Source organism: Anastrepha obliqua, chromosome 5, assembly GCF_027943255.1.
Source record: "Anastrepha obliqua isolate idAnaObli1 chromosome 5, idAnaObli1_1.0, whole genome shotgun sequence".
In the NCBI taxonomy this organism is placed as follows: Eukaryota; Metazoa; Arthropoda; class Insecta; order Diptera; family Tephritidae; genus Anastrepha; species Anastrepha obliqua.
In genome coordinates, this window is record NC_072896.1 from 128688163 (window position 1) to 128714450 (window position 26288).

Below are 26288 nucleotides of genomic sequence, written 5' to 3' on the forward strand. Positions count from 1 at the left end.
GTCGTGTCGGGTGCAGCGCTCATAGGAACGTTCCAAGCGCTCAGGAATCTTGGGTCACATCGTCCTTCTCTTTAGTCGGGGCGTGGACGCAAATTACCGAAATGTTAAAAAAACGGGCTTTAATGCGGATTATTGCGAGACGCTCGTCCACCGGAGTGAACGACAACACTTGGCGACGAAGTCTCTCTCCCACAACAAATCCAACACCGAATTTGCGCTCCTTTACATGGCAGCTGTAGTAGACGTCGCAAGGTCCTATGTTTTTCTTGCCTTGCCCCGTCCATCGCATTTCTTAAATGGCAGTGATGTCCTTCCCCATTAAGGGACCGGACATTCCAGGTGCATGCCCTCAATTCGTTATCCTTATTTCGTTTGCAGGGGTCGTCATCAGTAAAGGTAGTTCTCATCCGAGGCTTTGTTGCTGTTTTCATTGGGGGGGGGGATTTTTAAGTGGAGGGTCCCAAACCCAGCGCACAACCAGCTATCCTGGAATGCTTCGCCTTCTCACGTTAGCTCACTCCTGAACGGATGTTCGGAAGCTACCCAGAGGATACGTGGGCTAATCCCGGATGTTGTGAGCTGCTTGAACCATATGCAGAAGAATCGTCCTGGCCACTCCCAAGTGAATGGCGGTCAGTAACTTTCCCCACTTGCGTGGACTTCTACACATGGAACCATCCTTCTCCAGGTAAACTTTACACATTCTAAAAACGTTAATACTCGTATCTCCAAAACTACTTTGCCGTTTACAAAGCCAAGTACATCATTGGAAAGGTAGTCAAAGAAACGTAAATAATAGTAATATAGAGCTCCATTTTTTATGCCCGTATTCTGTGCTTTTCAAATTATCCATTGGTAAACTGGGCTATTTGCATTTTAAATTTTTTGTTTCTTTTTTACTAAAACGGAAGAAAGGGCAAGGCAAAAAGCAAGGTCCGCAATAAAAATTACTTAACAGCTGTGGAAGATTTGTTGTCAGAACGTGTGATAAAGCATTGAAAGGTCACCATGGCTATCTCTACTGCTAGCAAGCGATACATTCTGCAGTCACAGGCAAGTTTAAAACAAAATTGTTAATAATGTGTTGTGTACACGTACACTGACCTAATAGATACAAAAAAAGTTCAATAGGTACAAAATTATGATGATCACTTAAGAAGCACAGCAACCAAATGGTTACATGGCGAAAGGCGTTTTCTTCAATCGTTCTTTTTAGAACTTGGGACTGCTGTTAGAAGAACCGATATCTATCATCCGATATTTTCTATTCAAAGTAGGAGTACAACTCAGAGAACTGAATGAAACTCCTTGGATCGCGGATTAATGTATCACATATTATTCCTTCCAAATTTATGTTGGTCCATTTACAAATTGAAAATTTTCAAATTATTTCCCTTCAAGATCAAAAAATACATTTTGAGTTTGACCTTGCTAAATTTTATTTTTGAGATAAACACCCACTTTCGTAGACACTCTCTCATTTGGCCGCACATACTCAAAAATATAATTTAAGGGGTAACACCACTGTACACGCGTAAAATAAACACGATTTTTAAAGATTTTTTTTGTTTAGAAGGAAGGGGAAAACAATCACTCTGATTTGGGAAGTTATTACTTATATACTAAAATAAAGAACTACAAAGTTTGATCGAAAAATTTTACAAAATGGCGGCATAGGAGACATTTTTGTAATGTGGTTTCTCTTGAAAGAGCTCCGCGGCACGCAGCACAGAGGGTGCAAATTTCAATCTGGAACAAAGAAACATTTTTTTTCTTAATCTAGATAAGAATAGCTAGAGAAACACGTAGGAGATTTAAAAAATATTTATTTTTGTGGAATTAGCAAGCATTTGAAGGAAAAGACTCTATTTTGGACTAAAAAAACGGCACTTAAATAATTATAACAATCGTTTAAATTAATCTATCGAAAATCCCCTACGCTCTTCTCTTAAGAAGGTTATTATACAGACGTAGTGAAAAACCTGATTAAAAATATTTAAAATTGTTTGAGTTATGCTGCGTGCCAGTTTCAGAAAACGTGTTTTGAGAAAAACGCGTTTAAAGTTTGGAAATTTGGAGAAGTCGTTAGGTAGCAGTCACTAACGCTTGGTTAAAAGCTTAAAATATTTATGAAATAAACTTCGGTAACGTACAAAACTTTTTGTTCTCTATTTTAAAAGGTTCAAAGAATTTTTTAAGCTTTTAAAAAAAAATCAATTTTTTGAAATTTCTACAGTGGTGTTACCCCTTAATCGCTTGCATTGGCATTTGCGTAGATGTGCTAATTTGTGAAGAAAGTCTATGAAGTGCGGAGTATCAGTCAAATCTGAAAATATTTTTTGTTTGTACTTTCAACTGGCGCATACGAAATAATGATTTTAACGGTACTTATGCAAACGAAAATACATACATGTGTAGCCCTCGTAAATAATTTTGAAACTAAATGACTGTAGTTGAGGTTGCAGTAGCCCCTTCGACCAGTAGTTAAATGGCAGTGATGTGGAGATCAGATAAATGTCATCGGCTCCAATTTCGTTTTCGCTGAGGTGTCACAACTTTTCTTCCTTGCAAAGTACACGCGCGAATTTTTTTATGCAGAAGAAAAAGCGTAACACCTTTAAAACAAAAAAAAAAACAAAAAATCAACGGTATTTTGTAGTCACTTGAAACTTGCACTTGGTTGTATTAAAATTCAATAGGTTTAAAACTGCATGCTTAGGAAATTCTAAAAATTCTGGTTGAGTTAGAAACTTTATAAACAGTAGCAGCCATTGGTTACCGAAAATATTTTTTAATATATAAGTTTATGAAGTTAGCCTATGTAATATTTCGCTTTTTTTAAATGTAGCTTTATGGGTGTTTGGCTGAACTCCTCCTCCTATTTGAAGCGTGCTACTTGATGTTCTTTCACAAATGGAGGTACCTAAAGTTTTGAGCTGACTCCGAACAGCAGATGGTTTTTATGCAGAGTTTTTTCAGTTTGACAGAAATACACTCGCAGGTTTGCCATTGCTTGCCGAGGGACGACCGTTATTAGAAACCACTCTTTCTATTATTTGATGTTTCATGCACGGAGATTTGAACTCGTGCATTACCGAATGGTAGTCACGCACCAAAATCTTCGGTTACGGTGGCCCCCGAGATGAGTTAATAGAGACTTTTCTCAGAGAAAATATTACAAATTCATAAATACTAGACATTTCGGTATAATTTTCTCTTCATTCTTTTTCTACGATTTGAGTTGTCATAACTATGAAGCGGGGGGTCATCTTTTGATCCTACTGCCACATCTACGCCATCAAGTACTATCGTATTTTTCTTCGTAGCCAACCACCAAATTTGAATCCGAAAGCTTTTACACTTCTGTTTACAAAAATACAATATCTGAAACAATTGCTTATTGTAAATAAACTTCATTTTCAATCTTACAATCTGCAGAATATATTTGATGTTGATTATTTCGCACAACTGCAGCTCGTCAAAGACAACTAACACATTTATGTAGGTATGGTTTGGTAATATTTAAAAAATTTTATGGTAAGTTCAAAAGTCTATAGGTGAACAACCAGCTGTTGGAAAACAAAAACAAATATTAATATGTTGCTTTATATTTGGAGGATCTATTTGGTCAAAAGAGCAAACGCTTTGTTGTTTGTAATACTTGAAAATGGAGGTTTTGACCAAAAATGTATTCATTTCACCTATAGTGCATACGAATTTGAGACATTTGATTTTAGTCACAATCACACGCACATTTAACATGTAACTTTTGAAAGCACAGCTGTTAACACATACATATGTACATACAAGTAAATGCACACAAGCGGCCGGCACAGTCCATGCGGTGTCTATTTATTTGCTGAGGTATTTGTGGCCAAGCCATTGTTGAGTTTCGTTTGAAGCCAAATTTACAATTCAGTCGTTGTCGCGGTTTTGAAGCTATCGGTCATAGCGGCGGGAAAGTAGAAACCAGAAAACATTGGCAATTCATACGCATATTCGCGATTGCATTAAGGAGAAATTCGCGGTTAAATGCAAAGAAGCTAGAAATATTTACTTGCACAATATTCCTTTTACGGAAAATATTTAACTTTTCTTTATATATATATATATATACAAGTAAATATATAAAAACAAAAAATGGTATATAAAACCATTATTGGACAATAACTTAATGATAGGCAACCATTTGGTTGGAATAATTGACGCGTATAAAATTATGTATGTATGAACGTAAAAATTTCAAAGTATAAGCAACGTATTTGCCAATTGTTGGTGTCTTTCATTTTTCGCTTTGTGATTAAAATTTCTCGCGTGAAACGAACTTAACAGAGCTACAAACAAGCAATCTATATTAAAAGAAGGCGACAACAGAAGTAAAAAGCATTAAAATGTTTGGACCCACTTCAACGGATCCGTCGCGGCTTCTTCATATGGAAAATCCTCTGTATGCAATTTGCCAATTTATCTGGGACTTGCTGGTGTTTTTCGTCAAGACTACTTTCTATACAATGGAGTCCATTTACTACTCGTTGCTACCGAATCGATTCAGAAAAATGAAGGTGTGTATAAGCGTTTTTAGGCGAATTGATTAAAAGTTTATACAAAAGAATTGAGACACGAACTCACTGATCTCAAGTTATAGAGCGGTTGGTTACATTGCACTCGCATATTTCTAAAAGGAAATCATTACACCAAGGGCGGAATACAAGTATTTCATTCATGTCAATACCCAAGTGAATGTTTTAGTCAAAGCTATATCGACAGTCAGGGATGTACGCATATGTATTAGCGGTAAGGCTAGGAGAGATTTTAGTGTAATCCCAGGAAATTGCTGAAATTTATAGATCATTTGGGTCAAAATAGCACAAACAAGTCTTGAAGTCAAAATGCGAAAGTCGTTCACAGGTTAAAATGGTTAAGCAAAAAAAAAGTATTCTCATTTAACATTTTTTGACGGTTACAGTGATTTTTGAAGTCCAAGTCGTTCGCCGTTTAGCGTTTGTTTGTTTTTGGGGCCGAGCGAAAAAAGCAGCTAAAAGATAGAAAAAGTTATTTCTAATAGCAAACACCTAACAAAAGTGTACACGCCAATTATTATTTTTTTACTAATAATTTGTTCGTATTGCTGCCAGCTAATGTTAAAAATTTATTTTTATTAATTATTACTATTTTTTCCACTTAATACCACTGATAATATGTAGCTAAGCATACAAAAGTAGAGTCTTCTAATCGTCATCTATATTTATTGGTCCTTAATGACCAAATAACTCGCCGACAAAAAGCACGTGCGTGTGTTGCACATGTTTTTGAATTAGCATTATTGCGCTCTCATATTTATGTATTTCATGGCAAAATACAAAAATTTCGTCTGCGGATGAATGTGAACTAATCCCGGAATTACCGGTACTTACAACCAACGAGATCCCGGGCTTGGCAACGCTAATGTATGTATATACGTGTGTCACAGTTTTTTGATTTTGGCTGTTTTATAGCATTTGCATTATATTATATAAATATTTATGTGATTTTTAGTGCAAAGATAAGCCTACATATAACAGTTTAACGATCTTAATTCAGTAGAAGCCCTAACAGTTTCGAAACGAATGCAATCAGACAAAGTACGTGCATGTACGTTTCTATGCCCATACTTCTGTTCGCATGTCTTACCTTAATCTTTAGATGTTGGGCAAACTTCACACTCAAAATGAATTAATATTCAAAAGATGCCGAAGTGAGCGAAATCATTTATACAAATTTCTATGCATTCATTTTCATAAATATGTAATTTTATATATTTATATGTATATTCGTGTATATATGATTCCATTCCAATAAAAATTCAAATGGAAGTTCATAAATATATAAATACATATATACAAATATACATATGTACATAAAAGGTAAAACAATAGAATTACTTTGTTTCCGTATTTATCGACAAAACATTCGAAATATCGACAAATAAACATATGTACATGCATATACATCTACAAGGTGGTGCAAAATTAATCACCCAATTCTGTTTTTGAATAACTTTTTATTAAATAAAATAACTATTTTGAGGGATGGAAATCTTTATTTTGACTCTTACGCGCGCCATTGCTTGTCTGTTTGTATACTGCAGCTGTCTAGTTCACAAATGTCAAATATGATTAATGAGAAATTATAAATCTTCCGATCGGGTAACAGTTTTGTGCCACCTTGTGCATATTTAAGTAGATGTAGATTGACGCACATCTGTCACGTTTATTTTGACTGCGCCGTTTGGATGTAATGAGACGAAACGGTATACAACCAGTACAAACATTCGTACGTTTTTCACGCCTGTAGCTCATCAAGTCCGCGTTCACTTTACAAATATTTTTAAGTGGATTAAAAAGTCAATATAAATCTAAAGTTCAAAACATACATAACGGTAAGTAATTGCAGCAACTTGTAAATATATGAAAGTGAAGAATCTCGTTTTTCTTTTTTTGCTTTTGTAACTTAAGAATGCAATGAAGAAATAATAATAATAATATAATAATAAGAAATAATAATGGATGAATAAACAAAATATGTTTTTAAACAACAAAAAGATTTGTTAAGTGAACGCAGACTTTATGGGATATGTATTTACCTTTTGTAAAAAATTAACATAACCTTAACATCAAACCTTAGCTATCTAAATCCTTCACGCAAAATTCAATCAAAATAATTATATGAACTGAGTGCATTTTATTGACGTGATAATGTCTTATAATTCGATGTAAGAGGCTGCACGCACGAAAAAATGTGTCGTTACCTTGCTCATTAGTGTTACCTTGCTCATTGCCGTTACCTTGCGCATATGTCGTTACCTTGCTCATTGCCGTTACCTTGAATGAACTGCAAGCGAAAGCGCGGAACGAACGACAAAGCAAACAAAGCAAACGAACGGCAACGTTCGACATCTTGCTCTCTCCTACTTAAGTGAGCGTATATGTGTATGTATATGCGCATATGTACATATATAAATTCACGTATTTGTATTTGCATATGCCTTCTTATTGATTATTATTAATTTGATTTACTTGAAGAATTTAAAATAAAACCAAGTTTGTTAATAACACCTGTTGTTTTAATGTTATTATTATTTTTTGACGTGATTATGTTATGTTATGATATGTTATGTTATGTTATGTTATGTTATGTTATGTTATGTTATGTTATGTTATGTTATGTTATGTTATGTTATGTTATGTTATGTTATGTTATGTTATGTTATGTTATGTTATGTTATGTTATGTTATGTTTATAACATTGATCAATTTATAGTCAAATAAATTATAGAAGTTTATTATACGTTATCCCCTTTTTAAGCCCTTTTTGGGAGAATATAAATAAGTTTTAAAATTATGCCAAAGACATTCCAAATAATAATCATAACCTATTGTAAAATCAAAAGAAAAATAAGTTTTAAACTCCTAGATAAATACAAATGTATGTTAGGATAATGCTAAATTATACTACGCTGTCTCGTCCTCGAGATCAATTATAACTTGTAGTAACACCAGTTGCCAGATCTAGTCACAACATTTCACAATAAAAAATAAAAATTTTACCAGGTGGTAACCCTTTACTTACGCTCCATTTTCCCGCTTTCCTCATTACGTTTTGTTGTGCAGATCAGATCACACGTGTTTTTTTATTACTCAAGCGATAATTGAAACTTTATTAAATTTAATCATAAAAAATTGGTTGTGGAACAAAAAATGGATGCTTCATAAACAATTTTAGATGATGCTCTGCGTAGAATTGCGCAATTAGAGAGAGACGTGGAAAGTCGTAGAAACGATTTCCATGAAAAGCGTCGAAGCCATCAAACGAAGCGGCAAAATCGGCGTTCCGTTATTCGAGATTACAGTTCAAGCAGTCGCTATACGACGCAGCAGGCAAGCCGAAATTCTCAGTATAGAGGTTATGTACGTAGGCGTTATTCATCATCATCCTCTAGCAGGGGTACTACCCGTTCTTCACGTTCAAGAAGTGGCGAAAGGTCTATTAGAAATTCTGAGCATAATGACGGTGAGCGTATCGCGAGACGAACGACACGTCAAGAAACTAATCCCGGCGAGCGTCACCCGCGAGGTACGACACGGGAGTCAGGCAACTCACCTGACAATATTAATAGAAGCTCAAATTTACCGAGCGAGTCAGCAAGCGGCGCAGGCGTACAGCACGGATACTCGGGTACATCGCCAATGTCTCCAGGCCCAGAAGAAGGGTTCCCTGATTCCATGTTAGCGTACATTGGGCCAAACATTACAGCACTTAGTCAAGGGTTAAAAATAGGTCAACCAATTGCTGATAATTGGCTGGCGCTTGCAAGATCAGGACTGCCAAAAGAAAACGTTGATGAACTTTTGGGAAAATATCCAATACCAGAGAACTGTCCTGGTTTGGGCGGGCCAGCATTGAATCCGGAACTGAAATTAACCTTGGCACCTCAGGCTATCAAAAAGGATAGCTATCAATTAGCGCTTCAAAATCAACTGGGGGCAGCATTGAGCGCGTTGGGTCAAGCATTTTCGAAAACATTGAAACAAAACCCAGAAGACGAAGCAAGCAAAGCCATCAATGCAGCTCTTGGAGACACTGGCAGAATTTTAACGGATTTACATTATAAATTATCCACAACCAGAGGCTCCTTCATCTTACCTAGCCTCAATTTGCTATCAAAAAACGTTGCAACAGAGGGTCCAGTTGACACGCTACTATTTGGCGAATCGTTTACGGAACGAGTCAAGACAGCGTCAACGTTAGAGAAGGCAGGCAAAGATATGCTAAGATCGGCTTCAGGAAGCACAAAATCCGTAGCTCCGAAAGCAGCGTCGGGGTATACTCAGAAGCAATATTTAAACTCAAAACCCCCTGTCAGGAAGTACAACCAGAAGAAGAGTTACCAGACAGGTGGCAATTTGCCTCGGAACAAAGTAAGTTACCATCGGGACAGCAAACACCGCAGCAATCACCGGCGCTAGATAAGGTAAGCAATACGGGAGGACGACTTAGATTTTTTATAAACCAATGGAGGCAACTCACCTCAGACGAGGGGATACTCCAAGCCATAGCTGGATATAAAATTCCATTCTCCTCACCAGTAAAACAAGAACAGGCACCCAAAGTACCTGATGTTAAGAGTGAGGAAATTTTAGACTATGAAGCAGAAATTAAACATCTTCTTAAAAAAAAGGCAATAAGTGAGTGTATTCCAAGTGAAGGGCAATTTGTTTCACCGTATTTTTTAATTGCAAAACCAAACGGGGGGAAAAGATTTATTTTAAACTTGAAAAAGTTGAATGAATTTATAGCTGCTCCTCATTTTAAGCTTGAGGACTGGAAAACGGTAACACAGATAGTATCAAGAAATGCCTTTTTAGCTTCAGTCGACCTTGAAGATGCATATTTTCTGATACCGATTCACAGGAATTTCAGGAAATTTCTGAGATTTTCATTCAGAGAACAATTGTATGAATTCAATTGCTTACCGTTTGGGTTATCGGTAGCTCCGTACATGTTTACTAGAGTAATGAAACCAGTCATCAAAGAACTAAGATCGCGAGGGTGGCAATCGGTTATATATCTTGATGATATACTATTGATGGGAGACTCGGTTTCAATTTGCAAAGGTAACATTGCGGAGACTACGTCTCTTTTGCAAAGTTTGGGTTTTAAGATTAACGTGAAAAAATCTCAGTTAGAGCCTTCTCGCATATGTAAATTTTTAGGATTTATAATCGATACGCAATGTTTTTGTATGAGGCTTCCGGAGGAAAAGCGGGACAAACTTAAATCATCAGCAAAAAGTTTGAAAACGAAACCTATGGTAAAGATTGCAGTTTGTGGCAGCTTGCCCTGCTGTGCAATATGGAATGGTTTACACGAAGCAGTTAGAGAGGCAAAAGGTTTTAGCTCTTAGAAAGCATAACGCAAACTATGAGCAGAAGGTTCATATTGATGTGTGCATTCATGAAGATCTTGATAGGTGGATTAATAATATCGATCGAGCAAATAACCCTATAAGAGAGGGAAAGTATGTTTTAGAAATTTTTTCGGATGCTTCGCTTTCTGGCTGGCGAGTTTCATGTGGGGGTAATTATTCCCATGGCTGGTGGAGTGTTGAAGAGAAGCAAGATCACATCAACCTGCTTGAACTCAAAGCTGCCTTTTATGGGTTAAAATGTTTTGCATTTGCGTTAAAATCTGCAGAAATTTTGCTTAGAATAGACAACTCTACAGCGATTAGCTATATTAACAAAATGGGTAGCATTCGGTACCAAAAACTAACAAAGCTTAGTAGAGAAATCTGGCGGTGGTGTCAAGACCGGAATTTATGGATTCGGGCTACATATATTAAATCATCAAGAAATGTTGAAGCTGATAGGGAGTCGCGTATAATATCAGAAGAAACAGAATGGGAACTGGCAGACTATGCTTTCAAAGAAATTGTTTTGTGTTTTGGTAAACCACATGTTGATTTGTTTGCCACAAACATTAACTAAAAGTGTCAAATTTTTTATTCTTGGTTTCCGGACCCAGAGGCATCAGCTGTAGATGCATTTGCAGTAGATTGGTCCTGTCTGAAGTTCTATGCTTTTCCTCCCTTTGCGCTTATACTAAAAGTAATCAGGAAAATAATCAATGATCAAGCCGAAGGGGTTTTAGTTGTGCCAAATTGGCCATCTCGGCCTTGGTTTCCACTGTTTAACGAATTGCTTATAAGTCAACCAATATACTTAAACCGGGATATTCTTCTTCTGCACTCTCCTTTCAGAGAATTTCACCCAGCATGGAAATCACTTACCTTGATTGCAGGCAAATTATCAGGGAAGCATTTATTAAGAAAAGAGCACCGAATGAATCGTTGCAATTCATTTTAGCATCGTTATCCGAAAATACACTAAAGCAGTACAACAAGCCGATTATTTCTTGGTACTCCTTTTGTAAGACAAGGCACATCTCACCCTTTGAACCTACGGTGGCGGCAGTATTAGAGTTTTTATTACCATTGGCAGCGGGAAAAAGTCAGTATGGGACTCTTAACACCTATAGGTCGGCGATATCGTTATTGTCAACGTGGGATATTGGGAGAGATCCAACCATCAGAAAATTTTGCAGGGGAGTGTCCGTAATAAAACCACAACGCCCCAAATACGATTAGACATGGGATCCAAGTATAGTTTTAGAATTTTACTCAAGTCGGGAAGAGAACAGCGAATTAAAATTGGATGACTTGTCTAAAAAACTCGCATTGCTCTTATTGTTGGTTACTGCCCAAAGAGTGCAGACCTTGTTGAAAATAAAAACGGCTAATATAACTTTCCAAGATAATTTAGCAGTTATAAAAATACCTGATAGAATTAAAACTACGGCGGTGGGTAACACACAACCTAATTTAATAATTCCGACGTTTATTGAAAATAACAAAATATGCGCAGTTAAAACTCTTCAAGTTTACTTGAATAAGACAAGAGAGTTGAGAAGTCACACAAACGAAAATCTTTTTATAACGTTTAAGAAGCCTTACAGGGTAGCTATGTCCCAAACGATTAGTGGGGCAAGCAATGATGGAGAGTGGTCTTGATATAAAGCAGTTTTCAGCGCACAGCACGCGTCATGCATCAACATCGGCGGCGTTTAGGAAGGGCATCGATGTGGAAACTATTCGCAAGACGGCAGGATGGGCAAAGAAGTCGGAAACATTCGCTCGATTTTATAATCGACCAATAACTAATGAAACAGGTTTTGCAAAGTCTCTTATTAGAATTGAGACTAATAAAAATACTTAAATAAAGTGTAGGTCTTTTAAAGATCTTAAAGCGAAGGACAAATCTCATGTTTTTGTAAATAACTACAAGTTATAATTGATCTCGAGGACGAGACAGCGTAGTATAATTATACGATCAAACGAACTTACCTGAGTGAAGTTCGATCGTAATTATGCTAGCTGTCTCGTCCGAAGAGATCAAACCCACCCACCACAGGAAGGGTAAGATGAAGAAGTATTCCTTTTTTCATTATGGCCCCGGTTCGATTTGTCGAAAATTGTAAAATTAATGAGGAAAGCGGGAAAATGGAGCGTAAGTAAAGGGTTACCACCTGGTAAAAATTTTATTTTTTATTGTGAAATGTTGTGACTAGATCTGGCAACTGGCGTTACTACAAGTTACAATTGATCTCTTCGGACGAGACAGCTAGCATAATTACGATCGAACTTCACTCAGGTAAGTTCGTTTGATCGTATAATAATCTAATTTTATCATAACTTTGTAAACTCCTATGTTAAAATGATTTTGGGCAATAAATGAAATGAAATGAAATATCAAACAAATAAAATTAAAATTTTCTTTTGAAAAATGCAACCATTCAATTAGTATTTTCTTATGACGTTATCACGTTAAACTATCGTCAGTAAACCGACTTTACAGACAACCTCTTTTTTTGATGTGATAACGTCTTATAATTCTATGTAGCCAGCCGCACGCACCAAAAAATGCGTCGTTATCTTGCTCATGCGTCGTTACCTTGCTTGAACAGCATGTTATGTTATGTTATGTTATGTTATGTTATGTTATGTTATGTTATGCTATGTTATGTTATGTTATGTTATGTTATGTTATGTTATGTTATGTTATGTTATGTGATGTTATGTTATGTTATGTTATGTTATGTTATGTTATGTTATGTTATGTTATGTTATGTTAATGTTAACTCATTCTCTATATCCATACAAAATATCTATCAAACAAATAAAATTAAAATTTTCTTTTGAAAAATGCAACCATTCAATTAGTATTTTCTTATGACGTTATCACGTTAAACTATCGTCAGTAAACCGACTTTACAGACAACCTCTTTTTTTACATGAATTCATACATAACTTTGGTTTTTATGTTTTCCTTTGCCAAAAGTTGCCAAATTTTCCCATTTCAGTTTAAAAAAAAAAAATACCAGTCTAACGGTTAGACTCGATAGAAGTGAAACCTTCCGTAAAACAAACTGAGAGAGAATAAGACGAAAGCAGCATTAAAAATAAAAAAATAAATAATTGGCGCGTACACTTCTGTTAGGTGTTTGGCCGAGCTCCTCCTCCTATTTGTGGTGTGCGTCTTGATGTTGTTCCACAAATGGAGGGACCTACAGTTTCAAGCCGATTCCGAACGGCAGATATTTTTATGAGGAGCTTTTTCATGGCAGAAATACACTTGGAGGTTTGCCATTGCCTGCCGAGGGGCGACCGCTATTAGAAAAATGTTTTTATTAATTTTGCTTTCACCGAGATTCGAACTAACGACCTCTCTGTGAATTCCGAATGGTAATCACGCACCAACCCATTCGGCTACGGCAGCCGCATTAGGAGCGGGATAATTATAGGTTCATTATAATATTGCTATAAAGTTCATATTTTATTTTCTTCATTTTATCATTATTCATCCTCAATGTTTTCAATTTCAACAAATGTACGAGTGGCTTATGATAGATAAAATATGATACAAATGCTTTGGTTTCGATGTTGTCAAAAAAAATACCCAAACGGACCGAAGAAACAGACTTACAAATTTCTTCCATTTTCGTCTACTTGTATTCATATAAAAATTTATGTCTCTTCCCACCAAAGCTAAATGTATTTGTATATTTCTTCTTGTATTTATTCAAGGCCGAAATCCCGGCGGTATTGCAATACCGGGCCAACCCGTGGCAGAGGTGGAGCAAGCTCCTAAAACACTCCGCCCATTTGATCACTTTGATCTTAGCCATAAGGCCGAGAAGCGATAACCATACACAACCAACAAACTACCTTGTCATTACATTTTCTAATAAACCTTTTGAGAATTACACGCTCACAAAAATTAATGTACGAAATATTTATACCGATTCACTTAAACACGGCGAGCTGTTTGATTTCATGTTCGTGCCTGTGTATGTGCATTTGTGCGTTCATATCGCCACAGTGCATGACTACCAGCCTTGGCTGAGCACAGTAAGAAAATGTATTCGAGCGTATATATGTATGTATGTACGTTAGTGTGTTTGTACGATTGTGCTCTGCGCTCAGCTTTGTGTCGATTTTACTGTGCGCTGCGCAGGTTAGGGTATTATTGCAGAATTTAAAGATGATTCACACACTGTCGATCGACTGGGTACAGTTGTCACAAGTGATGATATTTATAATTTTTATATGAAAAATCAAGGCGAATCTTTTGGAGGTGGTAGCAATAACACAGCTGATTTGTTATTTTTTTCTTCCGCCGTGTACATTTGGATGTCAACATAAAATTGAATTACGAAACGTTTTACTTAGCTTAGTGTATGAATTCACCTTGGAAAAAATTCAATTTTCTTCTAAAATCAATTTTAATAAAAAAAACTGTTTTCAATAAATAATCAGAAATGTCCTGCAATGCAAATTAAAAAAAAAAAATTCCATTTTCGTCTACTTGTATTCATATAAAAATTTATGTCTCTTCCCACCAAAGCTAAATGTATTAATATATTTCTTCTTGTATTTATTCAAGGCCGAAATCCCAGCGATACTGCAATACCGCGCCAACCCGTGGCAGAGGTGGAGAGCAAGCCCCTAAAACACTCCGCCCATTTCCAAAAATCAGTTTAACATTTGTTGTCCTCCGATGGAGGATCTATCAGATGTTAAGCTGATACGAACAGATACCACACTACCTAGTCAATAGATTTTCTAATAAACCTTTTGAGAATTACACGCTCACAAAAATTAATGTACGAAATATTTATACCGATTCACTTAAACTGACTTTCAGTATCTAAACCAAAAAACTGTTTTCAATAAATAATCAGAAATGTCCTACAATGCAAATTTCAAAAAAAAAAAAAAAAAATTCCATTTTCGTCTACTTGTATTCATATAAAAATTTATGCCTCTTCCCACCAAAGCTAAATGTATTAGTATATTTCTTCTTGTATTTATTCAAAGCCGAAATCCCGGCGGTACTGCAATACCGGGCCAACCCGTGGCAGAGGTGGAGAGCAAGTCCCTAAAACACTCCGCCCATTTCCAAAAATTAGTTTAACATTTATCATGACATCAGATGTTAAGCTGATAAGAACAGATACCACACTACCTAGTCAATAGATTTTCTAATAAACCTTTTGAGAATTACACGCTCACAAAAATTATTTATATCAACATATAATATTTATATCAACATATAATATAACGCTTCGTAACTAAATAACTTTCAGGCCAGCGACGACAGCATGGCGCGGTAGCCGAGCCGAGCGACTAGCAATGTGAGCTTCCGATCCAAAATCCTTGGTTCGAATCACAAGAAAAAATAAAAGTTATTTTTATTTAGTTCGTCGCTACGTTTATATCAACATATAATATAACGCTTCGTAGCCAAGAGGGTCGCTTTTTCGTTTCACTTTTCCTCAAATCACTCCCAACGATTCTAAAGAAGTTTTCACTTCAAAAAAATCACTACAGAAATCTATAATTTAATTAAAAAAGGTACATATATATTTTCTGAAATATGCAGCATTTCTTAGAGCAATTATACCAGTCGTCAAATTTTACTGTCAAAATTTTGCTCAAGCGCTTGCAGAAACTGCTATTCCTCGTTACATTGGCATGTTAAAACGAAACTGAACTCGTATAAGCATAAAAATGTTCATACATACACACCCATATATGGTGCTCTCAATTTGTGTATGTAATGTATGCACACATTTATTGGAAGCTCAAGTTTGTACTTTATGTTTCAGATGCCAGACCAGAAGGTAATCATGTCTCTTTAGAGAACTTAAATTGTAATTAAGCTTTTGGCAAAAGCTTTTTATATATATTAACCGCAGAGTTAAGATCAGGGGTTTTTCATCTTCGGCCCTTTCTTATTGATCTAACTGTGCGTGTAGATACTCGTACATAACTTCTTCTTAATGGACGCGATAACCGTTTACGTGACTTTGGCCGAGTTTAACGAAGCACGCCGGTCATTTCTTTCTCGTGCTAACCGACGCCAGTTGGACACACCAAGTGAAGCCAACTCCTTCTCCACCTGATCTTTCCAACGCAGAGGAGGCCTTCCCCTTCCTCTGCTTCCACCAGCTGGTACCGCATCGAATGTCTATGTCTATGTCGTCGTAAAGCTCATACAGTTCATCGTTCCATCGCCTGCGATATTCGCCGTTGCCAACGTGCAAAGGCCCAAAAATGTTCCGCAGAATCTTTCTCTCAAACAGTCCAATCGTCTCTTCATCCGATGTTGTCATCGTCCACGCTTCTGCGCCATACGTTCGTCGGCAGAGGACTTTACTACTCATTTGCCTACTTAGTCCAAAGTAGCACTTGTTGGAAAGAGAGATTCTACGTTGGATTTCAAGGCTGACATTGTTATCGGTGTTAATCCTGGTTCCTAAATAAACGAAGTCTTTTACAACCTCGAAATGATAACTGTCAACAGTGACGTGGGTGCCGATAAGCGAGTGCGCCGACTATTTGTTTAAAGACAGGAGGTACTTCGTTTTGTCCTCGTTCACCACCACACCCATTCGCTTCGCCTCTGTATTTAGTTTGGAGAAGGCAGAACCAACAGCGGGGTTGTTAAGGCCGATGATGTCAATATCATCGGTATACGCCAACAATTGTACCGTACTTACCTACTTATACATTTATTCGACATCAACTTCAGAAAATCATTTTTTTTACCTACATATTTTGTCTACGCTAAGCCGGTTACACGAGGGTTGCCTTTTATATTTTCACAGTCAAATAATGAAAATTACTTTATTGATTTTCAAAATATTCTCATTGGCAGTCAATAACTTCGGCATTCGCTTGAACTTTGCCACTCAGAAGTGGTTACCTCTAAAACGAGCTCATTAAAGGCTTCAACAGCTGTGTCTGGCGTTGAGAAATGTTGACCTTGGCATATAATTTTTGAGGTATAGAATTTTAAATTGAAATAAAACAACGAAAATTCCAATTGATTGGCAATTTTTATTATGTTTGTGTAGAATTATTCATGACATTTATTTTTTTAAAGATAATCCCTTTCAAATGTTAGCCGCAACTGCGCCGTAATTCGGCCATCCTTAAACAACAATTTTGAATCACTCGCTGGAGGACTTCGGTCAGTATCTGGTATCTCTTGAATAACTTCAGTAATGTTGGCTTCCAATGTCTCAATCGAAACTGGTTTATCCACAAAGCATTTAGACTTTACATGCCCCCTGAAATAAAAGTGATGAAAGGTGTAATATCACACGATATTGGTGGTCAATCCACTGGTCCGACACGAGCGATAAATTACTCACCGAAAGGACGACGCAGTAAATTCATTGTTTCACGGGCTGCATGGCAAATAGCACCGTCTTGTTGGAACCAAATGTTGGAGAGATCACGGACTTCAATTTCTGGCATCGAAAAGTCGTTTATCATGGCGCCATAGTTTTTGCCATTCACTATTACATTGGCGTCAGCCTCGTCTTTGAAGAGATATGAGCCGATGATTCCTCCAGCCCATAGGACGCACCAAATGGTTGTTTTCAATGGATGTAATGGCCGTTCTTGAATGGCTTCGGGTTGCTCTTCAGCCCAAATACGGCTCCTCGCTGAACACCAAAGTTGGCCTGAGCACGCGATTAACACTTTCCACAGATCGTCGTTTTTCGTAATACAGTTATACGATTTGTAAATGTTATTGAGGCGTAAGCCTTTTTATGACATGTCAATGAATAGTGAAAAAAATTATGTATTTAGTCTGACAGTAGTCGGGCGTGATCTGCCAAAAAAACCTCTATTTGCGAAAGTACCTCCAATCTGATCACTCTTTACTAAGAAAATTAGAATTTTGAATACTTTTGTGAGGCGCTGTATGTACAAAAACCTACATAATTATCCACGAAGAAAAAAGTCTGGAAGTTTTAGAGGCCAAAAAGGGTGACAGATGCTTTGATACGAATAATATGTACGAATACGTCTGTCAAAACGAATACATTTCGTTTATTGCCACAAAGCTGACGTGCAAAACGCGGGGGCATGCTACAATAAAGACTTACCGTATTTAAACAAATCAGCAATTTTGTAGTAGCGGTAAATCTTTCTTTGCATACATATGTATGTGGGTGTTAATTTATTTACAAATTTATTGCAGGAAACATTGAAGGAGAGTACCCCATGACCAGAAAGTACCGGGAATGTTTAAATAAACCAAACAGAGTTAACTTTCAGGCAAATTTATTTTATCTTCTTCAAAATATGACCTGTCTGAAGTAACACACATGTGCCAACGTTTAACCCAATCCTCCATGCACCCCTGGTAGCCCGACGAAGAGATGGCCTTCAGCTCTTTCGTCGTATTTTCTTTGATCTCCTCTATCGACTAAAATCTCCTTCCACGAAGTGGTAACTTCAACATGGGAAGCAAAGAGAAGTCACACGGGGCCATATTAGGTAAATACGGTGCTTGCACGATGGTATTTACTTGGTGTTTGATCAATCCTGCAAAATCCAAGAATTATTTGCCGGCATTTCCAGCCGGCCAGGCAGACACTAATGATCCCATGGCGCTAAAAAGTATAGATGTGTGTCTTATAGTCCTACCAACATAAGGCAAAAATATGGACCGGTTCCCACGTGCGCGGTTCGTTTAAATTAAACATTCCCGATACTTTTTGATCATAGGGTTATACCCTAAAAGAAATAAAGCAGATAGTTTCAGACAGTAAGTTAGTGTTAACTGAACTCAGTTGCTGTAAAAAGAGCTGTTAATGACATAAACAAACAAAAGTTACTTCATTATTCATTTTATTCTCCATTTTACAGTCGCTGAATTATCGTTTTACTCTTATTTATGACGTTTCCATTCATTTTGTTAACGAGAATGGTATTCGTTGTCGAAATGTTTAACTTATAAACTAGAAAAATCGCTCCAAATATTTTCAATTATTTCAAACCACGGATTAAGTATGAATAATGATCATTAACTATTTACTTGCTAATTTGTGTTATATTTCCGTTTCTCTACATTTTCTTTATTTCGCTATTTGTGCGTAAATTCTCAAATTTCTTATTCTTCTATCTGATAGTACCAGCTAGATACGTAAAGCAGAAAGCCCATTCTGCCAATAAAATATCGGGAATTGTTCATTTAAAAAGCGAGCGGCATATGTGTACTAAATTGTTTTTTTGCTGTTCCTCTATAGTGTCGCAGAGTTTGAACGTGATCTGTCAATTGCTTGTTTTTGGCGTTTAATTAAATCAGTCAACCGCAGGTGTGCCCTGCGATTTTCACCATGGATAAAAATATCGAACAAAGAATTTGTCTTGAATTTGGTGTTTTGAACGGGATTTTGTTTGCCAAATCGTTGAAAATGTCGCAGATAGCCTATGGCGAGTGTGCTTTATCAAAACAACGGGTATACGAGTGGTATAAGGCTTTTGCAGAGGGCCGAGAAGTCGTGGAAGATTTGGTCCGATCTGGTCGCCCATCAACGTCTTCAATGGATTAAAACGTCGACAAAGTCAAGGAAATGGTGCTGGAAAACCATCATTTAAGTTTGAGAGAGGTAGCTCGTGACCTTAGCGTGTCTCACGAATCAATTCCCAACATTTTACACCATCAATTGGGCATGAGACGCGTGGCTGCTCGGCTCGTTCCAAGATAGTTGCATTCCTTTAAAAAAATTCATCGGAAGAAGGTGGCTGGAGACATGCTTGAGCAAGTGAATTCGGACCCAATGTTTATCCAGCGCATCATAACAGGTGATGAGACGTGGGTATATGAGTTTGACATGCAAACCGGTCAACAGGCGGCTGAATGGCGCTATCCACATGAGCCGAAACCTAAAATACCACATCAAAGTCGGTCAAAAGGGAAAACCATGCTACTCGTTTTCTTTGATTATCATGGTGTTGTGCACTCGGAATTCATTCCAAATGGTTTTACGGTAAATAGAGAATATTTTTTGGAAGTTATGCGACGTTTGAGAAAGAATGTGCGTAGGAAACGGCCCAATTTATGGAAAGTAAACTTATGGATCTTGCACCATGATAACGCATCGTTTCACAAGGCTCATATTGTGAACACTTTTTTGACCAAAATCTCGACAAAAATCATCGAACATCCACCGTATTCACCGGACTTAGCCCCTTGTGACTTTTTCCTTTTCACAAAACTTAAACTGCTACTCCGCGGACGCCGCTTTGAGTCGATAGAGGCCATTAAGAAGAATTCGCTGAAGGAGCTGAAGAAGATCGCTCCAAACGCGTTTAAAAGGTGCTTTAATGACTGGACTAATCGTTGGTATATGTGTATTGCTTCGAATGGAGCCTATTTTGAAGGCGATAAAATCAATTTTGATGATTAAACAATTATTTTGCGTTTTACTGAACAATTCCCGGTACTTTTCTTACAGAATGTACATACGCATTAAGTCGCACCTGCGTATGGCGAAATAGAGACTTTCCAGACTCTCACTCATTGCGGCCAGACCAACGACGCGAATGTGGAACTCCTCAATTTTTTATGTACATATACGAGTGTATCGACATTAATCTATTTCGGCGGCCACCGTAGCAGAATGGGTTGGTGTGTGACTACCATTCGGAATTCGGAGAACGTAGGTCCGAATATTCGTGCATAAAACAACAAAATGAAGCATAGGTTGTTTCTAATAGCAGGCAATGGCAAAATCTTCGAGTGTATTTCCGCCATGAAAAAACTCCAGACACAAAACATTTGACGTTCGGAGTATACTTAACCCCTTAGCCTACACGATATCTACCAATTGCGCGAGCTATAATACGCAAGAAATTCGTTCGCGCGCCGTGCCATTCAACTGTTCAGCCGTGTACCCGAACTGGCGCAAAGTGTATACTTTTCGTAACATATATATTTCAATGCAACGAAAGGAATTGTGAAATAATAAACAATGTTTAGGTACAAATAGTAATTTTAAGATGTCTAGGAAGTAATCATAATCAATTGATCACAAAGTCTTTACCACGAGTCAGACTCGTTGTTTTCGCTTATGGCACAAATTCTTTACCACGAGTCAGACTCGTGGCTATAGGCTAAAGGGTTAAAACTGTAGGTGCCTCCATTTGTGGAACAACATCAAGACGCACGCCACAAATAGAAGGAGGAGCTCAGCCAAACACCTAACGTAAGTCCCCAATAGTGCACAGCTCTTTTCAAAGGCATTTTAAAAACCCAAAATATTGAGAAAACAAAATAAGAAAGGTGCTAGACGTCTAAATAAATATTTCGGTTCATAAATGTATTATCGTCGTAAACAAAAAACTTTTTGCAGTTTACTCAAAATTATTTCTTTTACATGTTTTTATAGTTCTTTGCAAATTTCCAACTCGTGATTTGTTGAAGTACAAAATAACCAAATAATGATGATACGTTGCCTTCGTATGTATTGATATGCGAAAACAAAACAATATACCAACAAATGCAATAGTTCGCATACGAATATACGAATATAAATTACTTATCACGCATGCGTGTCACATACACAATGGTCGATGGTAGATTTCATTCGGTTTTCGAATGGGCGCCTTCAACTTAAATATCGCTTCACAGGTCATATATTCGTATGTATGTACATATGTATGTACGCAATTCTTGGGTTCGGGAACTACGACGGAGTGAGCGCACGTTCTCGCGATAGTTAGATTCACATTGGTCGTATTATCCAGAGTTATTGACATCTATTGAGAATTCAGCTACTGAATCTCCAACTGATGCAGTTTAAGTATGGATGTACATATGTATATATGTATGTACTTTGCCGACATGGCTCATTTTCAAATATGCTTATTAACACCAACACACTAAATATTTACCTCACCTATACTCTTACATATATATGTACGTATTTGTACTCGTATATGAACACATTTGAACAAGTATGCGTATTAACAACTTTCACTTTTCATCATGCAAATTTTCATACACACAGGCATCAATCAAATATTATCAAATATGTGAATAAATGCAAAACTGTTAGTAGTTTGTAATATACATACAAATTCATTTATGCGTTTTATTGTAATTTGAATTGACGCATGCATATATCTACATACTTACATATGCATATGTATGTATTGACACGATTTTTTTTCAATTTCTATACATAGGACATTTCGGGACAAGTTGTGTTAATCACCGGGGGTGGAGGTGGAGTAGGACGGTTGTTGGCGCTGAATTTTGCCAAAATGAATGCTCGCGTCGTCATCTGGGACATTAATTTAGAAGGTATGCATGCTCTTAGTAACGTAGAGGCACAGTATTTAACCACAAACATTTTGACTTTTACAACCATTACTTCCCTCTTTCCATAGCCATCAAAACCACTACTGATTTGCTCGGCCGTAATGGATACACTTGCAAAGGATACGTTGTTGATATATCGGACCGCGATCAAGTATACGAGCGCGCTGCACAAACCATCAACGAAGTGGGTAATGTCGAAATTCTGTGCAATAACGCTGGAGTCGTATGTTGCCGCCCATTCTGGGATCTTCCGGACCGCGTCATACAGAACACCTATAACATTAACATTATTTCTCACTATTGGACTGTAAAAGCTTTTTTGCCTTATATGATGCAAAATAACCATGGCCACATTGTGACAGTCGGTTCAGTGACTGGTATGTTAGGTACTTATGGGTGCAGTGATTACAGTGCAACGAAATTTGCCTGCATCGGATTCCATGAAAGTTTATTGACCGATTTGAAGACACATGGCTACGATCGTATTCACATGACTTTGATTTGTCCATATTACATTAATACCGGAATGTTCTCTGGTGTACGACCACGCATGTTTCCAATGTTGGAGCCTCAGTATGTAGCTGACCGCATACTAGAAGCAATTCGAAAGAACGAAGTGTGGTGTGTGCTTCCCAACTCAATACGCACATTCACCCCACTCAAATGGTGAGTATGTGTGTGTATTTATGTCTCCTAAACACTTAAATGCGTATGTATATACTTATATATTTTTAACAGTATTTTACCTGCAAAAGTGTGCTGGGAACTTATGTCGAGAGTTATCCGTGGCCCCGAGTCGATGATGATGTTTCAAGGTCGTGGCAGAGTACCCGCTGGTTAAGCTTTTTTCGGAATTATTTACATAATTCATATAAATATACTTAAATTTGAATGTAACTTTAACTTAATTATAATTATATTTTTTTATTTCAACATAAAATTTAGTCCCATGCATTTTTTACCCGACTAACATAATTTATACTTCGTATCAGTTTTTCTCTCACTTTGCCGATCGGTTTCAAATATGGCGAATTCTCACTTGCCGATGTCATTGCAGAAAGTGTTGCTGTTTTGTAGTTATGAAAATTGCGTTAATCGATTCGACTAATAATTAATATTTACGTAATTTTCAGCTTTCTTTTTAGCAACATTTTGTTCTCGAGTTAGAGGTAAAGCTGTGTTTTTGTTATTTCAGGATGGAAAAATTAGTTTTAAAAACAGACAAATTTTTAAAAACCAAGCGCGGAATGAACAAATCTACTTACGCGTGTGCGAAGGGCAATAAAAGCATATGTCGAGAGCACAAAGACAAGGTTTAGTAAGCGACACAAAGTTGAAGTTTGCAACAATTGCTTTTAAACCGAAATGGTATTATTTTTTAAGCGCCTTGGAGAATTTTTTTATTTATGGTTTTTTTTTACACCTGATCCCAAAAATTTTTCCTTGCAAAAGTATTTTTAATAACGAATTTTTAAAATGTGAGTACTACCAAAAGGGCAAATATTTTATTTTATTATACTTAATAAAAATGAAATAAAAAAAAGAGGTTGTCTGTAAAGTCGGTTTACTGACGATAGTTTAACGTGATAACGTCATAAGAAAATACTAATTGAATGGTTGCATTTTTCAAAAGAAAATTTTAATTTTATTTGTTTGATAGATATTTTGTATGGATATAGAGAATGAGTTAACATTAACATAACATAATATACTTTAACATAACATCACATAACATAACATAACATAACATAACATAACATAACATAACATAACATAACATAACATAACATAACATAACATAACATAACATAACATAACATAACATAACATAACATAACATAACATAACATAACATAACATAACATAACATAACATAACATAACATAACATAACATAACATAACATAACATAACATAACATAACATAACATAACATAACATAACATAACATAACATAACATAACATAACATAACATAACATAACATAACATAACATAACATAACATAACATAACATAACATAACATAACATAACATAACATAGCATAACATAACATAACATAACATAACATGCTGTTCAAGCAAGGTAACGACGCATGAGCAAGATAACGACGCATTTTTTGGTGCGTGCAGCTGGCTACATAGAATTATAAGACGTTATCACGTCAAAAAATAATAATAACATTAAAACAACAGGTATTATTAACAAACTTGGTTTTATTTTAAATTCTTCAAGTAAATCAAATTAATAATAATCAATAAGAAGGCATATGCAAATACAAATAAGTGAATTTATATATGTACATATGCGCATATATGTACATACATATATACGCTCACTTAAGTAGGAGAGAGCAAGATGTCGAACGTTGCCGTTCGTTTGCTTTGTTTGCTTTGTCGTTCGTTCCGCGCTTTCGCTTGCAGTTCATTCAAGGTAACGGCAATGAGCAAGGTAACGACATATGAGCAAGGTAACGGCAATGAGCAAGGTAACACTAATGAGCAAGGTAACGACACACGGAATGAACGACAAAGAGCACAAGCGGCCCCCACGTTCGGCAACGTTCGACATCTGGCTCTGTCCTACTTGAGTGAGCATATATATGTATGTATATGCGCATTTGTATATAAATTCACATATTTGTATTTGCATATGCCTTCTTCCTGAGTGCCTGGTAATGAACCATTTCTCTGTTGAGAATAGGGCGATGATAGAAAAAGTAGGATATGAAAGGGAGTGTTTCGAGTGTAAAGTGTCTTGAAAAAGGCAAATCGATGATGGTGCCTCTTAGTGTTGTTGACTTATTAACGTCTGATGCACAATCGAAATTGAACATATCTTTCATGAATTTGATAAATGTTTCGGCATTTCTCACGTTTGTGTAAATGTAACTTGACCTATTCCATTGCAATTCCATTTACCTCCTCCTCTTATATCCATACAAAATATCTATCAAACAAATAAAATTAAAATTTTGTTTTGAAAATTGCAACCCTTGCATCAGTATTTTCTTATGACGTTGGCCCCTATTATGAGTTACATTCGATCTTCGATATTCGCTGGTTGTCGAAGATCGAAAATCGAATGCCAATTTGGTATTATGAGCGGTGCAACCCTATCGAAATTTTCGTTGTTTACCGAATTTAGAGTCGAATGCAATTTTGCTTTCGATCGTGTAGCGTATTGTGGGAAAACTTGTTAAAGTGTAAGTTGTTTGCGATTATTTATGGTTTTATAGTAACCAAATAATAAATATATACTAATTTTGTTAATTTTATGCAGGTCGAAAGTCGTGAATACCAAACAACAATTAGAAAAGAGAATCCACAATTCGCAAAAGGGATTTGCACCAAAATTGAAGCAGCAAAAAAATGGGAGGAATTTACAACGGAGCTGAATTGCTTGGGATCACCAGTGAGAACGGCAGCAAAATGGATTAAGCTTAATAATGGTTTTTTTGTGATGTTTATAGAAATACATTTTTATTTTCCCTTGGCAGGTATGGGCTGAAATACGTAGAGGAACTGAAATACATATTTTTTTCGAATAACGAATAATTGAATAAAGAAAATTTATAACAAAAATAAAACAGAAACTGTGGCGTAAGGGTTTCTATTTAATACTTTTTAGATTTTTCTATAATATTCTCAAAATTTCATTTCTTATGTTTTCTACATCTCCGTTATTTGACTCCACTTCAATATCTTCAGCATCATCCTACACAGTGGGTTGAGCAAGTCCTAGCATACCTTCATTACCAATACTCAATTGGTACGATCCCTGAGCATAAAATCGCAGAACTGTGGCTAGCTTTAACATATTTGGAATGGATTTGGCTCGGGTGAACTGCTGTAACTGGTTTTGTACTGGACAGTAGGTTCACAAACGCCTCTTAAGATAATCTAAAGTTCTTTAAAAATCTGTAAGGAAATTTCTGTAATATTAAGTACGTCAACACTTTTTGAAAATTCTAAACGTACTCAGTGGAAGCCATTTCTAGGGG

General features: G+C 36.5%; 2 protein-coding genes, 1 non-coding gene and 2 pseudogenes across 9 annotated transcripts in view; 1 reads left to right on the top strand and 4 right to left on the bottom strand.

The window, feature by feature from the left end:
• LOC129246858 (embryonic polarity protein dorsal) overlaps positions 1 to 26288 on the bottom strand; it is an 82669-nt gene that overhangs the window by 54038 nt on the left and 2343 nt on the right. The window contains exon 1 of one of the 5 annotated variants that reach the window (XM_054885532.1): positions 23033 to 23121. The exons of the other annotated variants lie outside the window; for them this stretch is intronic. The gene's annotated coding sequence lies outside the window, so the exon portion shown is untranslated. Of the gene's footprint in view, positions 1 to 23032; positions 23122 to 26288 lie in introns of those variants that run through there. 5 annotated transcript variants of the gene reach the window in all.
• Positions 824 to 23137, top strand: LOC129246861 (short-chain dehydrogenase/reductase family 16C member 6). Of its 3 annotated transcripts, none has more exons than XM_054885543.1 (4): positions 824 to 1053; positions 22151 to 22268; positions 22355 to 22952; positions 23025 to 23137. In XM_054885543.1, the coding sequence occupies exons 1-4, from the start codon at positions 1009 to 1011 to the stop codon at positions 23125 to 23127; spliced, it is 864 nt and encodes a 287-aa protein (XP_054741518.1). In that variant the 5' UTR covers positions 824 to 1008; the 3' UTR covers positions 23128 to 23137. The 3 variants fall into 3 exon arrangements, with proteins under 3 accessions (XP_054741518.1, XP_054741516.1, XP_054741519.1); XM_054885541.1 differs by lacking the exon at positions 824 to 1053 and adding an exon at positions 3935 to 4562; XM_054885544.1 differs by lacking the exon at positions 824 to 1053 and adding an exon at positions 21085 to 21168.
• Positions 13673 to 13798, bottom strand: LOC129249609 (U2 spliceosomal RNA; annotated as a pseudogene).
• On the bottom strand, positions 14532 to 14727 carry LOC129249673 (U2 spliceosomal RNA). The gene has a single exon (XR_008582709.1). It is a non-coding gene; the product is annotated as a U2 spliceosomal RNA (small nuclear RNA).
• On the bottom strand, positions 14965 to 15146 carry LOC129249527 (U2 spliceosomal RNA; annotated as a pseudogene).

Bases quoted from the DNA above. Each gene is read 5' to 3' on its own strand.
- LOC129246861 (XM_054885541.1), top strand. From the start codon at position 4,392: ATGTTTGGACCCACTTCAACGGATCCGTCGCGGCTTCTTCATATGGAA. The intron at 22,269-22,354 runs GTATGCATGCTC...CTCTTTCCATAG, and splicing joins CTGGGACATTAATTTAGAAG to CCATCAAAACCACTACTGAT. The intron at 22,953-23,024 runs GTGAGTATGTGT...TATTTTTAACAG, and splicing joins ACATTCACCCCACTCAAATG to TATTTTACCTGCAAAAGTGT.